The 16,654-nt window shown below is 35.2% G+C and overlaps 1 protein-coding gene across 3 annotated transcripts in view; it reads left to right on the plus strand.

The window, feature by feature from the left end:
- Positions 1-1,247: 1,247 nt before the first annotated feature.
- Positions 1,248-16,654, plus strand: part of SNX13 (sorting nexin 13) — a 44,770-nt gene continuing 29,363 nt past the window's right edge. For 2 of the 3 annotated variants that reach the window (XM_031066771.1, XM_031066772.1), the window contains exons 1-8: positions 1,248-1,363; positions 5,926-6,028; positions 10,950-11,039; positions 11,462-11,583; positions 13,927-14,048; positions 14,195-14,296; positions 14,963-15,051; positions 15,504-15,587. In XM_031066771.1, the coding sequence (XP_030922631.1) occupies positions 10,962-11,039; positions 11,462-11,583; positions 13,927-14,048; positions 14,195-14,296; positions 14,963-15,051; positions 15,504-15,587 (597 nt within the window). In that variant the 5' untranslated portion in view covers positions 1,248-1,363; positions 5,926-6,028; positions 10,950-10,961. The remainder of the gene's footprint in view (positions 1,364-5,925; positions 6,029-10,949; positions 11,040-11,461; positions 11,584-13,926; positions 14,049-14,194; positions 14,297-14,962; positions 15,052-15,503; positions 15,588-16,654) is intronic. The other variant, XM_031066770.1, reaches the window with a different exon arrangement.

Here is a 16,654-nt window from a genome sequence, read left to right on the forward strand (position 1 = left end):
TCTTAGTGTTACTTGTTGACACAGTTGTCTGAGTTCCCATCAGGGTGTCATTTGATCGCTGTTAGGAAAGGTGTAAATTAGACAACATCAGCAACCAAAAAAAAATATTGAGAATCTTAGAGCTGGAACAGTTTGGGTGGCCTATAAATACTTGTCATCGTTGTGTTTCACACTCTTGGGTCTTGGCTGAAGCATGCTTTCCATATTGAACTAGAGACTAGATTGAATTAAATTTATATAAGCTTTGTTGACTGCATTGCAGCATTGTGATGGTCTAAAAATGATTGTAGCTCAGATCAGTCAGGTTTTCACTGCCTTGATTTTTTAGATTACCATGCGTGCATGTGCAGATATGTACAGGCATGCATCTGTCTATATAGATAGATAGATCAAGTATGTATGTGTATACATGGGTATATGTAAATGCACTGTAACCTGTAACTGGAATCTCGCTGCTTTTTTGTACTCCTGGTGGCTGCCAGTGCAGGTGGAGTTTTGCCTACTGCATTTATGCCAGACATCAGCCCCCAAAATCCCACCAGCCCCACATGTGCTCTTGTGACTGCCTTTAACTTCTTCATGGGCTTTTCAAACAACCCTTGCCTCCCTTCCACTGCCCAGGTATCAGTTGCTGAAGTGTCCCTCCCTTGTATTTATGTGGAAAAGTATACTTGTGACAGTAATTTGGTGCACTCATTGACCCGCCTGTGGCTTGACTGGAGAAAGGGATGCCTTTTTAGTCTTGCACCTTGTTTGATCTAGGGAAGAAACAAGATTACTTGGTTGTAGAAAATAACATGTTTAGATGTGTAAAACAAGGCTGTATTGTCTCTTCCTGTTCTAGCACAAAGTCTGCTTTTTCCTAGGAGAACTTTTCTCACGGTGGGGATAGGGGAAGAAGTGAGGAGGAAGGGATCTCAAGAAAAAAAATGCACTAAAGGAGAATAGAAAAGAAAAATATGGCACCTTAAAGGATGATAGTTTTATCTGAAATAAGAGATGAGGAACAGTATTTGAAAGAAAAATGCTGTAATGTTGGCTAAACTGGATTAGTGGCCCACAATATAATGGGGGACATATTTGATAGCAATATACTCTTAAAAACAAGGGTAATTTTCATTTCATCAAGCAGAGCTTATATCTGGTTAAAATGTGTCAAACATTATAAAAACTGTAAGTATTGCTTTGGAGACCTCAAGTTGTATGAATATAATATTAATTATTCCTTTTCTGTATGTTCTTGTTTACAGACCAGTCTTTCCATATGGGGATGGGGAAGTCTTGGCCTTGTGCTTTTTCTAGTAACTTTTGGACCCTTCGCTATATTTTACTTTGCATTTTATATCCTCTGCTTTGTGGGTGGGTAAGTATATTACTTAGTGTTTTGATTAATTTGCTGTGAAAGTAAAATTTTAATGGGTGTGTTAGCAAAGAGCTTGCTCTGAAAATCTGAAGTGGCTTTATGTAATTAATGTTTCCCCATTTGAGCACCTCTTTATGAGCGAAATTGTTGTAATTGAAATTCCAATTTAGCTATTTTTAGTGGATATTAGAGGACAAATGCTCACATAAAAACAGTGGTAAATTCAGTTTATACTTTTTGTTAGTGTCAGTTCTTCTCACAGGTACTTCTAAGTACATTTCCTTTTCTATCACAATCTCATTTTCCTATCCAAGGCACTTGATTCATGAGAGTGGATGTTGTCCTGTGTGTGTGGAAATAATTCTGCACTTTGAACAAGTAGATCAGTTCAGCAGCTGTAGACTTTTCATATGTTATCTATATAGGCAGGAAGGGAGCAAATGTGAAGTTTAGCACCATTATTACATTGTATATTATGATGTTTGCCTTGTAACCATTGAAACATTTTTAATGGCAAGTTAGAATATCTTAGTGGGATATTCTTTTTACCTTCTTATGTGATACCATGAATGTATCAAATGTATCAGAATGTATGTATATTCCTGTGTATCTCATAAAAATGTAATAGAGTGTAGTAGCTAGAATTAGAACTGCTGCACTTGGGTTTCAGCTGTGTTAGGCTTGGTATTTAATCTCTGAGAAATCAGAGTAGTCAGTCTGTTAGAAAAGGGATTTAGTTAAGGGAAAACTAACTTGAAGTAAATGCTTTTATCTTGTTAAGTCTTGATACGGGTATGGTTGGCATATTTTGTTATCTGTTTGTCCAGGACAAAAGTCAGAGTTTATCCAAAGGGCAAGAGTGCATCTGCTTGCTGTTTTGTCTTACCACTTCCTTAGTACTTGCAGGATGGAAAATGACATGGGATATAATAATTTCTTAAGACAGTATCCTTCGTTCTTGCACAGTTTCAGTTGTTTGGTTTTTCAAAGCTAACAGTCAAAGCAGGGCCTCAGAGCATGTCTGAAGTCAGCTACAGTTTGGCACCATTAAACTGCATGTGGTGCCTGAGCTCGCTCATTCTCAAGTCAGCTCTCATATCTCTTTGCTGTGGTTATTGGGCTGCTTTGATTCATTTTTGTAGCTAGTCAGTAAACATTGATCTTGTTAAGGATAAATTCATCTAGTGGTAGTGTATCTGTTGGAGCAGAGTGTTTACTTACATATATAGATGTGAAGACTAAGCCCTTGCAGTAGAATGTCATCACTTCATTACTTTATTATATACATCTTGGCTGTGGCTGTGATTTGGCCCTTTTTTACACTGTTAATCTTTTTCAGAGTGACACACTTACTTTAACATGCAGCACACAGAACCATGAGTTCTAACTAGGCCAAATGGGTTTATATCTAAATTATTCTTGCCTGCTTTTTTTTTTTGTGTTTAATTAATTCCGCTGAAGTTTCACAAAATGCTTGGTCATTCTTCTGTTAGAAACAAACAGAAATTGTTACTTCATAGCTTTTGTGCTTATAATTAGTAATTATATGTCATAACATCATATATATAAATTTAGAAAACAAAACTTTAGTTTTGGTTCATGATTATAATGGTTTCCATAATATTTACTGTATGCTTCTCTGGAGTAAAATAGCTGTTTTGGACATGGATTTTTTGTGACTGAATTTTTTGTTGAAACTTGGAGTTCTTACCCAATTTCACACAGTCTTCTAGGTCTTTATGTTTTGTTCAAAAAAGAAGTGGCCCGTGTCAAAGCTTTCTGACTCCCAGTAGCCAGAAGTCCAGCTTCTGTCCCATTTTGCAGTTTTAACAGAAGAAAATGCTGAATCACAGCTGGTTGCAGTCTTAGTATTGACCTAAGCACTTAAATAATATATCAGTGAGCTGTGCAGGAAGACAGTGGTGATGCTGTATCTGTGTCAATGTAATCAATCTGTTTATACTGTTTAATTCCTATAATGTGCTGATTATTTCTTTTTGATATGCACTCAACTCTGTGATTGCACAGATGGCTTGTAGTAAATGTACTGTTGTTTTTGGTGCACATGGAAGAATACTGAAACCATTTGTATATATGAATAAAAGTTCAAAATCACAGTTTCTGTGTATTTCATTTTGTTTTGTTTCAAGACTGATTTATAAAATGTTAGCCTTTTTCCATTCAGTAATCATTCACTTAGAAAACTGACCTCAAAAGCAGGAGGCTAAAGATAGATACTGTTTACTTAACCTGTGTAGAATATTACAGGGTGGTATTCTTTTTTTCCTCTCATTCAAGTACTGGTGTAGACCCCTTTAGCTGAGTGCTGAGCCTGTCTGTTATCATCTGCTTTTCCTGCTTAGAGTGTTTCCTATCTTTTTCCTTCCCTCTTTCAGCCCTAAGGAAGTGAAATAGAAATGATATGAATTGTGGTTTTGCCAAATATAAAAATTGAAATTTCTTGGAAATTTCAATTGGTATTTCTTGAAATCAGTTGCTTTGCCATTTAAAAGTATTTGCTCTGTCATCAAATCCCATCATTATTGATAATTACGTCGATGTATATGTGACTGTCTGGCTCCATTAATGATTGCAACTGCTGACCAAATCAGGAATGGTTCTGTAGCTGCTTTTTGACTTTCACAAAGCATTCAGCTGAGACTGTTACTTTTCAGACTTGAGGGGAAAGAGATAAATCTGTGGTCTTCATTTTTTAAATCTTTTTCCTTTGTTTTGTTGTTAATCTACCCTCGAAAAAGCTGGCCATCCAGTAATTTTTGGAAGAATTTTTTTTAAATTAAGCAAAACTCAGTCTTTTCCTTTTTCTGGTCTGTTCATTTACAGAAGACTACAGAAGATTTCTCATTCAAGTATTGAAAATCCTCTTGATGAATTAAATAAGCATTTACACTAGAAGATTCAGGTTAGCTAACAGATGTCCTGAATGTTCAGGCTATGTATCCTTCTCTAATGCTCACAAGATTTTACATTAGAAAATAAAATGTGTTAGTTTCTGCCAGAGAAGAAGCAGCTCCTAGCATTTCAAGCATAAAACTGATAATACTTGAAGGCATCTAAGAAGATTAGCCTTTTTTAAACCATATTGGTGGTATTAGTATTTTTGAATGAGTCATTAACTTTAAAAGTATCAAAATATTTGAGATAAAACACAGATATAATCTATAGGTAGTTATTTCCAAGGCTTCATTCATTTGAGTAAAAGAAGAGAAGCAACTGGCTGATAGATGTTTGAAGTTAAAGTTGATTTTATGCCAAACTTGAGTATACTGTTTTCTTTAAAAGACAACTGAAGTTTCTAATAGCAAAGTCGTAGATAATCAAAAGAAAATCCAAACTTAAATAATTAAAAACAAACCAAAACATCAGTGAAATTAATACTGTGATTTTTCTAAGCAACTTCTTGTCTGTGAACTCTGATAGGTGTTATGATTTTAAAGTTGCAGGGAGCAGGAGGGCAATTAAATCTGCTTTTATTTCTTACTGTCATATGGCAGGTAAGGATGGCTGTAATGGAGTTAGAATATCCAGTGAACTCCTCTTATGTGTTGTCAAGTTACTGATAATAATTTGAGTAGTTTTTTTTTTCCCTCTTTCATGCAATTAACCTCACAGCTTCTGAATTACTGGGCCTCTGGGGGACTTCAAAAGAAATTTTTTGATTTTGGGAATTAAAACCTTTAAATGGCACATTTTAGCTTGAATAGGATTTTTTCTGTAGTCTTTTAAGTGAGAGTATCATATATCAACAGCAATCTATATTAAAAGAACATATTACTTCAGCACATTTCTGGCCTGGAATAGCTTTTTGAGTTCCTGTGGTCACAAATGCTGGTCAGCTGGCCTTTAAATGGAATGCTTTGAAATTTGTGTGTGTTTAACCATCCCAAGATTAATCTATTTCCTTTTTTTCTTTGCTTGATATTTCAAAGGCTACATCCTCTGCTTATGCTAGAATTGGGACAGACACTAGGTTTTCATCTATTTCTTAGTAAAGCCAGCTTGATGTTCATGTGTTCTTGTGCCCTAGTGTCATAAGCTGTAAATAAATTCTTGCTGTTCTAGAAGGGCAAGCACAATGTCTAAACATGTGCAGTGGTTGCTTATGCTTGCTGCATCAGTTTATTCCTGGACTATGATTTTGTGGCTTACGCTACAGTAGAGCAACCTACAGAGTTTATTTCTTCATAGTGTTGGAGTGTCTTCATATAAAAGCAACCAAAGCAACTCCTGTATGTACGTACCCCTCTTCCCAAGTGCTAATATTTGTGAGCACAGGCAGTGTGCCATCACAGCAGGCACACTGTAGCATAGACAATGCTACTTAGATCTCCTGTGTGGTAAGAATATATCAAGACAGACAATACAAGTTCGTACTTAGGGTTGTGTCAGTTATTTTGAGCAGCATGTTACAGTGTGAAAAAGCATGAGAGTAAACAGTGAGGACTATCATGTACTGTCATTATATAACTTGCTGTTAAATATTTTCTAGAGGTGAGAAAACGTGGCTGTTGTTGTACTTGGTCTTTCTTTTTCCATTTTAGGGGTTTTGTGGTTACTCTTTTATTTGGAAAAAGCAATTCAGAAAAATACCTTGAGCAGTGTGAACATTCATTTCTCCCTTGTACATCGGTTGGGATCCCTAAGGTAAGGAAGGTTTTCTGGTCTTCAGTTATAGATCAGATTTTATAACTTGGTTAGAAATAATCAGTTTTAATGTAAGAATTGTGCCCATTTCTCAAGGTAAAAGAACCTGCTTTTATCTTTTGAGTCAGCTGCAATGTGTAAATGAAATGACATATTTTTCCTTTATGAAATACAAGTTTTTAATAGGTTATGGAAAGTTTGATTTAAGTATTGTTTCTTTGTTGTGAAAAGTGAGTATGATATGACTGGCTAATATCTGTGAGGAAATTACTAAACCATTCCTTTCTAGACTACTTGTTTGTCTTGGTTTGTTTTGGGGGGTAGTAGCTCTTTCTTGCTTTTTTGTGCAAGATTGTCGTGACTTATTGTCACTATTTAGGTGTCTCCAATTACTCGATCTGTAGTCTCTCCACTTTTGATCGTGATCAAAAATTTGCCTGCCTAACTAAGAAAGTCAGACTGTTACAAAGTCTGGATTTGCAGTGCTTCAAGGATGTAGAGGTCATCTTTGTCTCTCTTCAAGACAAAGCAAAAATTCTGGAAAGGCATAGATGAATACAGAGCAGCAGTGAAATCCACTTTTCAGCTCTGTTCTTTTCTGAATACCTAACAGACACATCATTTTGGTTGATGGACTCGATTTCAGGAAATCTGCATCAGTTTAGTACAGAAAAAGTTGTTAAAAGCCAGGAGGTAGAATTTCTAGGAATTCCTGGTTGATGAACCAGTGCCATCTTCTTAGCTCAGAAATTTAGATATATCTTGGTCTAATCCATTTGCACTCGTCAGAATAAACACTTTAACCCAAAGATTGCTAATTATGGTAAATTTAATCTCACAGCTGTTCTGACTGAAGCATCCTGTTATTTCTTAGCTGTCAATTCACTACACTTCATGTCTGTCAAAGGGGTTGAAGGTTCAGCATTATCAGTAGCACATAGAAATTTACCTTGTAATTCAGCAGTATGTCTTCTAGTCACAGAACTTTTTCTATGACTGGTTCATTGCTTGTTTGGTGAGTGGCCTTTTCGCTTGAGTCTTTTAATATGTTAAAATAAATCTGAAAGTATACCCTAAACTTTAAAGTAAGGTCACTGCTCCAGATGAAAAGTACAAAGGTTAAGGCTGAAAAAGGAAAAGTCAGCAGTCAGTTAATGTTTCTGTTCTGTTAATGAAACCTCATTTTGGATAGCTAAGATTCTCGGTGCCATGTAGACTTTAGTGCTTCTGTTTTATAGTTTGTTAGTTAATGTCCTGTGTTTTGGGAGCAGATTTAGAGAAGTTTTTCTGTTTTTTAAATTTCCTCTACATGCTGAAACTTTTTTTTATGTTAATGTTGTATTTTGGGTTCAGTATGTATGTACTGGTTGCTTTATAAAAGAATAAAATCTTGTGGAGTTTTTTGTGTTCTCTTTGCAAATTCAGTAGTTTGACATCTGATTTGAGTACAGACTATTGACACAGCACTTTCCTCAACTGACCTGTCTCAACTAATCTCTGGATTTAAGTTTTGTAATACATAGGTATTTGTTTTTAGCTGACTTATGAAATGCTATTTGTAGCTGTTCACCAAATAAAATCTGTTTGTCTTCTACAATAGTGTTTTCTCTTTTGCCACTGCGCTAAAGTAGCGTTAACAAGGGTAGGTAAGCTTTGCAGTAGCAGTGCTAGTAGAGATGAGTCCCAGCCAAAACCAAACATTTTGTTTTGTGATTCCTATTTGCTATTTCTGCATTAAATTGCTGCTGACTCATATAGAAAATAATATTTTTAACTTGAATTTTTTTTCATGTTTAAAGTAATTTTGGACGTAAGTGTCTTGAACAATGAATATTCTTTCTAGTGGCTGGTGTGTATAGATTATACTTCTTCCATGAACCTGAATTCACCTGAACATGAAAATATTTTGTGGTAGTCTGAGGAGTAATCTGGTGATATTGGTTCTTTATAAGATGCTCATTTCATCAGAGTTATATTGATAGTTTTGGGGCATTTTTAGTACTTAGAGATTTTATTTAGGCTAAGAAAAATGTTCAAATGCTTGATTTTACAGAAATTAGTAATAATACAGAGCATCAGAGTTATGGCTGGATGTAATGTGTAGAATGTACCATACATTACAACACCAGATCTGGTGCTGATCGGTTTCCTTGATTGCTGCAGATTATATTTACTAGCAAATATATAGTGAATACCTCACATTAAGGAGAATACTTAGAAGATTGTATGCCTTTCTACAATTTGTTTGTTTGTTTACATACAAACAGGGAGGCTTAAAAATTAGGCTTAGACTTGCTTTTCATTTTGCAAGTCACATATAACTTCTGTGTCAGGAACCTATAGGATGGTGCAATAATGAATTGGCTCTGCAAGATACACAGTTGTCTGCAGGCTTGTATTAAAGCAATGTTGAGTGAAAGGTAAGTTTATAGCAATCTGAACTGTTAACTTGAATACTGCTTTCAGTTGAAATTACAGTTTCACTCCAACTTCAACAGAAGTATGTAATGTTTGGTTATGATACTTGGTGTCTCTAAGCTTTACCCAAAAGACCAAGAGTAGGCTTGGTACAATGTTCTCAAAGTACAGTAAGAAAACAGTGATAACAACTTACAAGCAGTAGTGGTATGTTGGATCCCTAAATAGTCTTGGAGTCTCTTCAAGTCAGTGGGTCATATCCTATGTCACAGATTTGAGGCAGATATGTAAATACCCTGTGTCTTGTCTGCTCATGAAACCCCTGTGACTGCAATTGAGGAAATAGTAGTGCAGTCTAAATGGGGCATATTTCATATTTGACAGTTAGCTAGCAGTTTCAAAAGAGGACTTCAAAAATACCCATTAGTGCAGTGAAACAAAAATCTGAAATAACTCAGTGCAGTTAGATGCTTGTGGAGCCTGGATTTGTTTGTGTTGCATCTCACTTTGTGGAGTCTGTCTCTTGCATTCCTCCCAGGTGATTCCTCCCTGCTTAAAATGAAGCAAGGAGAGGTGTCAAATATAATAATAACAAGTGATACCCATTTTTCCTAACCAATGATTTACTACTGGTAGACTGCATCAGGCTAATTGTGAGTGAAGTGACAGTCAAGTGGAACAGTTGTCATGTGAGTTGGGTCCTTCCTTTAAGTCTGTGTTCTGTGTCAGCATCTGGAAGGCAGAAGTAAAACCAAAAGTGCTTTCCAAGTGAGACTAGAGTCAGCTGTTGTACCCATAATGGAATAAAAACACATACTCTGCAATTTAGATATTTTCAGACATATCAAAAGCAAATTAAATTATACTGCAGGCACACAAAGATTTCACTGGAGATAAAGAATATAAAAAAATGGTCTAACCTTGTAGTTGGCTCTGCTTTGAACAGAAAGGTTGGACAAGATGAATTCCTGAAATCCAGGTCAAAACCTAGATCCTGTGAGCATATGAACATTCAAATTTTTTTACCAAGTAATCTTGCATATTCTCTGTGTCCTTCTCTTTCTTGTGCCTGCTGCTTTTTTTACTGCTGTATTTTCCTCTCTGTTTTCCAAATGTGGTTTTATGCATGCAGTTCTTCAAAATTATTTTGACAGTTTTGTCTGGTAATTTGTACTATGCTGTGTTTAGTAAAAATGTTTAATTATTTGGCTCTGTATAATTTTGGTGGTTTTGACACAATCAACATAAAAATACTTTGCAAATTCATTAGTCTATAGGTGGAATATGCTAATTGTTTGAATGTGACCCAGTCTTATTTATATTAAAGTAGCATTGAAGGTTCACTTGCCTTGAAAATTAAAAAAATATACAGAATTTTGCAACAAAGTATTTCTGTGTTGTGATACAGAGTTGCTTAAAATAGGAGGATGATTTTTTTTTTCTGGCCTCAGGTATTTCACTGCCATTCACTGTTAACTGATTTAAATGAACGATACTTAGGGCAAGTTTTATTCACATAGAATAAAAACCTTGGATATATGGTTTATAATTCCTTCATTTATGGTTTTGGCAGTTCTTTTTTTTTCCAATGCGGTCATAACTTTCTCTCTAGATCAAAGAAATTACTGGTTTATTTGAACAATAGTGTAAGTTGTTGGGTTGTTATTTCTATGGAAATAGAGGAGTTTATTGCCGATTGCATTGAAATTTTGTAGAAACACACTGCATTAGTCCACTTGAGAGAAGCACTGACAAAGGGAGTTCTTTTTCAGTATGTCACTTGCCAAAAGTCAGCTCTGATGAGGTCATTCTTGGAGTTAACTGCTTTGAGATGCAAATCCTTCTATAAAGTAATTTCATTACTTTCCAAAGGCTCATCTGTTGAGTATCAATGGTGCAAAAAAAGTAATTTCTCTTCTGGCATATAGAATAAACTGAGGTGGATAAAGAAACGAAAAACCCAACTGAAAATTATCTGCCTGAGATTGTACAGTCAAATTCACAAACAAGAGGGGGACTGGAGCCTTGCACAAAAACTACCTTGTGCTGTTGTGTCTCCCTCTTCCCTCCTTTCCTAACGATTTGAGTTTTATTTCCTTCTGATTTAGTAATTTAGCAAACACTTGCTCCTTTGTATTAAGCAAGAAGTAGATTTTCAGGAGTTCCTCATCATTAAGTACTATATAGAGAAAAATACAGAAAATATTGCTGCCCAGAGAGGTGGTGGATGCCCCATCCCTGGAAACATTCCAGGTCAGGTTGAACAGGGCTCTGAGCAACCTGATGTAGCTCAAGATGTTCCTGCTCATTGCAGGAGGGATGAACTAGACCTTCCAACCCAAATAATTGTGTGATTCTATGATTATATCTTCTCTATAAATTATAATAATGTAGAAAGTATATAAAGTCATTACTGGGTGTATACATATGTATCATAAGCAGTAGAGCTGGTTTTTAATTGGAACTAAACCCTGCAAAGTTACATTTCCCAATTTCTTTCAAGTGCATAGAAGAAATGAAACGTGAAGCCAGACCTATTAAGATTGACAGAAGACTGACAGGTGCAAACATAATTGATGAGCCTCTGCAACAGGTAAGTTCTAACCAGGACTATTTATTTTTTACTTTTATTCCTTTGCAAGTATTGACTATGTAATGCAGAAGAAGTTGAGTGACAAATAGAATTTCAAAATTTTACCGTATATGAGAGTGATAAATGAAAAACCCATGGGAGATGGGCCAGGATATTGGGCAATATTGGAGTATGTTTTCAGTATATTTTCTTTTCACAGTGTAGTGGTGATAAAAACAATTTGTGCAAACCAGACTGAAAAAAAGTTTCAGTGTGTAAATTTTATGGTTTCACTCCCAGTTTCATAATGGCAAAGGAGTATTGTTCACTCGCAACCCTTTAGAAAAACTGCTATTGTGTTACCAGGCACAAAAAACTGTTGTATATTTTTTTTGTCCTTTTTCAGTAGTTCTTTTTTATTTTAATTTTCTTTCCAATTTCAGGTAATCCAGTTTTCCCTGAGAGACTATGTGCAGTATTGGTATTACACACTTAGTGATGATGAATCCTTTCTTCTGGAAATTAGGCAGGCTCTTCAGTATGCACTTGTTCAGTTTTCTGCCAGGTAAGATATGTTTTTATTTACATCAGTATACTGTGGGTTGTGTGGTAGTAGGTAAATGGTTAGATTTGTCTACTAGAATAGTTCACTGCATTTTACAGAAAGAACATATAAAAATTTAAGATTATAAATAAGAAATACGATCTTTTGCTGATCCCCTAGGGGAATAATGGAGATGACATTGTTTGAAGTCATAATCTTTTGCAAAATGGCCATTTCAAAATTTAGATTGTCTAAAATCACTGAACTGCTATTTTTTTCTTTTTTTACAACTTAAGCATTAAGTTTGTGAATCATTACTTCTTTGTATTCTTCATGTAAAGAGTAGGGCCACTCCCAAGGTAAGTCTGAATTCAGTCCAAAAGTCTGAATTCAACATATGTATCACCTGAGATGATTTTTAGAAGCAGTATGGCTCTTCCATGTGTAAGAACAATGGGTATTTTAGAAAGAATAGTAGTCTGGGAAGTGAAATAGAATGTCACATATGCAAACCTTTTTTTTTAAAACAGGATTGATTGAGGACAAATGGATAGTTTGTTAATTACCTCTTATTTCTGCTGCTGTTCCCTGACTTCCTGCTACTTGATTAGCAACTTGTCTGGGAAATTCACTTCTTTAGAATGGCTGATTTCTTAGTCCAGATGCCACGTGCCTTTATATCCAAATACTTGTTTATTAAGGTTTTATTTCTGGTGTTTATTCCACTTATTGTTACTTGCTTTCTCTGCAGAAGAGTTTGTGGGTCACCTAAATATAAGTAACTTCTTGGCAATTTTAAGGTGTTATCCCCTCCCTCTGTTGACTTGACAGTGTAGATTAGTGTGCTTTTCTGACAGTGAGGGTCAAAGATAGAGAGCTGGGTTTAATACTAGGAAAAATAATTATAATATAATTACAAATATAACTATAAATATAATAACATATGATATCGTAAAATAATAAAAATCCTAGAAAACAGTATTGAAATGGTGAAAACAATGCTAAATAAACTGTTACAGCAACCAACTTATGCATGAAATGGACCAGACAACCCAGCTTCAGTGTTTTTGTCTGTTGGGCACTGTCCATTTCATTGGACAGTGTTGAGCAGTGAGTTTGTGTCAAAGTAGGTCAAATTCTTTCAAGTTTATTTTTCTTTCCTACAGTACTATAGCTCTTCAAAAATAGGCACATTTCCTGTGCAGTTGTGTTCTGCTGTCGAAAGCAAATCAATTTCACGGGCCTGCAGCAGTTCTTCTGCAGAAAAAATGATGTAGTGTATTTATAATACCTGTAGTTGGATATAGCTGAGGCAGTTTAGGTTAGTACCATCACCTGTAGTTTCATACAGCCTGTCAGCTTCTGGAGAGAATGAATACAGTGGGAATTTAGTATTCCCTGAGAGCTGCAGCTTTGGGAGCCTGTGGTAAGGCTGCCATCCAGAGGTTTTGTGTGGTTCTGTCTTGTGCAGATGGGGAATCTGGATTGTTTGATCAATGGCCCTTTGGGACAGCTCTGCTTCTTATTTACACATCTAGATTTTGCAGTAGTCTTCCCTCTCTTCCAGAGTTCCTTATCTCCTTCTCCCTGAGAAAAGAAAGAGTAGGTAAGGGAACAAAGACAAAAAAAGAAAGTGTTGTAGAAGGATTCCTGTTATAACATCTTGAGAGTTTAGGCAATAAAATACTTAGTGTGGTGTAAGAGCTATTACTGGCATCAAAGTGCATTAAACTTACTATGCACAATCAGATTGCTAGGTTGCCTAGTAAGGCACAGATAGCATAAAAATTCCTCTATTCTTTTCACACCACTAAGGAAGTAGTTTTATGTAAATCTTACAGTGACTTTTCTGATCTAAACCTATTTGTGTTGTCAGAAGAGTATGCTAAGAACCTCATATAAGCTGTGGAATCAGTTGTTGATTGATTAGATTGTGTTTAGTTTCAAGTGTGTGTTTTCTCACTGGTACGTATTCTACAAGTTCAGAAGAAAATTATGTTCATTAGATGCCTTCCAAAATGGTAGAAAGTATGGCTGAAAAAGACCTGGAGAGTATTTTACGTTTTGAACTGTTTATATCAGGACTTCGCACAGATATTTGACAGTGTCACAAATCAGAACACTATTCTAGATGCAAATGTTGACTTCCAACTAAATCAAACATAAATATTAATGTGCTGCAAGAGTGGTATTTTACAATATTTAGGTTTTCAGTGGATAGGCAATTAGGAGACTGATTTATTTCTTTGCTTTCCATGTTTATTATCAGTGTGATTCTTGGCAGGAAGGAATGAGAGGTAGGAATTTATTATTGTTGTGTTCACAATAAAATAATTACTTTCCACGGACATCCTTTACTAATAGGTCAAAGGAAACAGACTGGCAGCCTTATTTCACTACACGACTTGTTGATGACTTTGGCACTCATCTTCGAGTTTTCAGAAAAGCTCAGCAAAGGATAGCAGAGAAAGGCAATCCGATGAAAGGTAATTTGAAGTATTTTTTTATTTGAGTCTGAGTAGGCTGGTATCTTATGTGTGTGAAATATAGTTAGCCTTATTTTATAATTCAAGTTCTCTCTCAAGTTTCTAGACTTGACAAAAACATGCTTTTTAAATTTTCTTTTGCATAGATCAAGCTGAGGAACTTGTAGATACATTCTTTGAGGTTGAAGTTGAAATGGAAAAAGAAGTCTGTCGTGATCTAGTCTGCACTTCTCCCAAAGATGAAGAAGGTCTCTCAATATTATCTTCTGAGTAAATCTTTTAGTATGGGAAACTAAATTAAAATACTAACAATTGCGTTCACAATATGAAATGTATTAAAATCTTAGCATATGACTTCCAAAATGTGACAGTCTACCATACATGTATATTTCCTCTGATTTGTACATAATAATGCAATAACTAAAATGAAGCATGTACCTATGTAAGTCTTCCTCCTTTCATTGGAAAAATGTTAAGATAAAAATATTTTTTCCTGGGAGGGTGGGGATGGTTTTGCAGATTCTTACTACTTTTTGGTAGATGTGCCTTCCTTATCACTATTTTGTAGTCTTCCTGAAAAAAGCACTGTATTTTTAGGGAAAGTGTTGAAGGAGACAACCAAAAAACTGGAAGATGTTAAGTTAGGGAAAATGCATTTAAGTTAGGTTGTTGGGGTTCTTTTTAATCTTGCTATTTGGCTTTTGTTGTCTTGGGTTTGAGGTAGATCTTTTTCATCAGTGCTGCTTATATTCCATCTCAAAGGTGTTACTGTAATGCTTGGAATGTAAGAGATACATGATTGTATGTTTGAACTCAGAATTAAGGGTTTATCTATGGCATTTGGTGATACCAGGTAAGATGTGAAGTAACATAATGTAAAATTGTGCTGAGGGGTTTTTGTTTTCCTTCTCTAGGATTCCTAAGGGATCTGTGTGAGGTTTTACTGTATATATTGCTACCTCCTGGAGACTTCCAGAACAAGATCATGCGATACTTTGTCAGGGTAAGTACAGACTCTAAAAGCCATTCCAATTCTTTGTTTTAATGTCATAAAAAAATTTTCAACTACTGGTCTTATTTTCTAAAATTGATCTAATTTAATATTAGGGTATTTAAAAGCAATAGGGTCTTGATAAGTATTTAATAGCAGAGAACAATTTGTCTCAGATGTTTTGGAAGGTTATTTTAGCTCCAGAATGACAAAAGCATAAGAAAGTGGATGTTGTTTATTTTGAGGTTGTTTTTTCTTGAGGAGGCTTTTCTTGTAATTTCTTGCAGTTGCAAATTACATTTGTAGTGTTAATTGGAGGAAAATATGGTAGTGCCTATTAAATGTTTTCTGTAATTACACTTTTGTGTTTTAAGCTCTACACAGTGATGTTTAAATTATTGCAGTTATACTAGCTTTATAAATAAATGTATAAAATGATGATATAAAAATCCTTTGTTTTTTAGGAAATCCTCTCCCGAGGAATTCTTCTTCCATTAATAAACCAGCTCAGTGATCCTGATTATATTAATCAGTATGTCATATGGATGGTAAGATATGAAATGTTTTAAATCATTTCTATTTCCAGAACATTTTCATATAAAGCTTTGCTTGTATTCCCTATAATCATGTTGGATAGCTGTCTGGTATAAACATTACCAATGGATATGTTGGCAGAGATAATGAACTTAAGGCTGCTATATTCAATTTTATACATACATACACATGGAGTCTATGTATCTGCCCTCTTCATTTTGATTGTTCAGCAAAAGGTGCTTGACTGAGGACTAATGTATCACGAAATGTAAAGTTCAGTCCTCTGACTGTTCTGCTTGGCTGTTGGGGAAGCATGGCAGTACCCGTGGAGGTGTTTTTCCCTGACTGTGTTTACAGTTTGGCATTTCAAGCTTAAGAGGCTTCAAGACTGAAAACTAAGAAACATTTATTTTCTGCTAAGGAATTTCAGGGCAGTTATTCTAGGACTGTTTCTGTTAACCCTAAATAATTCAATTAAATGGGCAGAAATAATTTTTTTACTTCGATAAATCTCCAATGCACCTGCAAGAAAAGTTTTTAAAGTAGTATTGTATAGTAAAACTTTTTAAAGTAGTATTATATAGTAAAGCTAACATAAATAGAATATTTGTGCTTTAATTAACAATCTTGATTCTTTGCAAAGCAAGTTAAAACTTACTCTTAAACGTTATCCTGTGTAGTTCATGAATCAAGTTTGATTTTTTTTTTCCCCTAAGTTCTCTCTTTTTGTTCATATATTTTGTCTTATAGTGTACATTCAAATTCCGTGAAAACACCCTTGCATTTCAAAGTTCTTCTTATGTATGGAATTATGGAATGGCTTCAAGGGTATATGTACAGTGTTTCCTTCACTCCAGCCTCCTTCATTTCATGTAAAAGTTTGCACACATTCTACAGGAACCTAGCTTTAGTAAGAAAAAATAGTGCTCATCTGGACCAGAATTTTCAATTTTCAATTCCCCTTTCCTCCTACGTGTGTTCTTTATTTGTAACTTGGCCTCATTCTTTATTTACTGAACACTGCCCCCGGCTGCGTCCAGGGATAGGATTCTGAGCTTTTTATAAAGCTTGCTGTTATGAT

This window comes from Geospiza fortis, unplaced genomic scaffold (genome assembly GCF_000277835.1).
Source record: "Geospiza fortis unplaced genomic scaffold, GeoFor_1.0 scaffold138, whole genome shotgun sequence".
NCBI classification, from domain to species: domain Eukaryota; kingdom Metazoa; phylum Chordata; class Aves; order Passeriformes; family Thraupidae; genus Geospiza; species Geospiza fortis.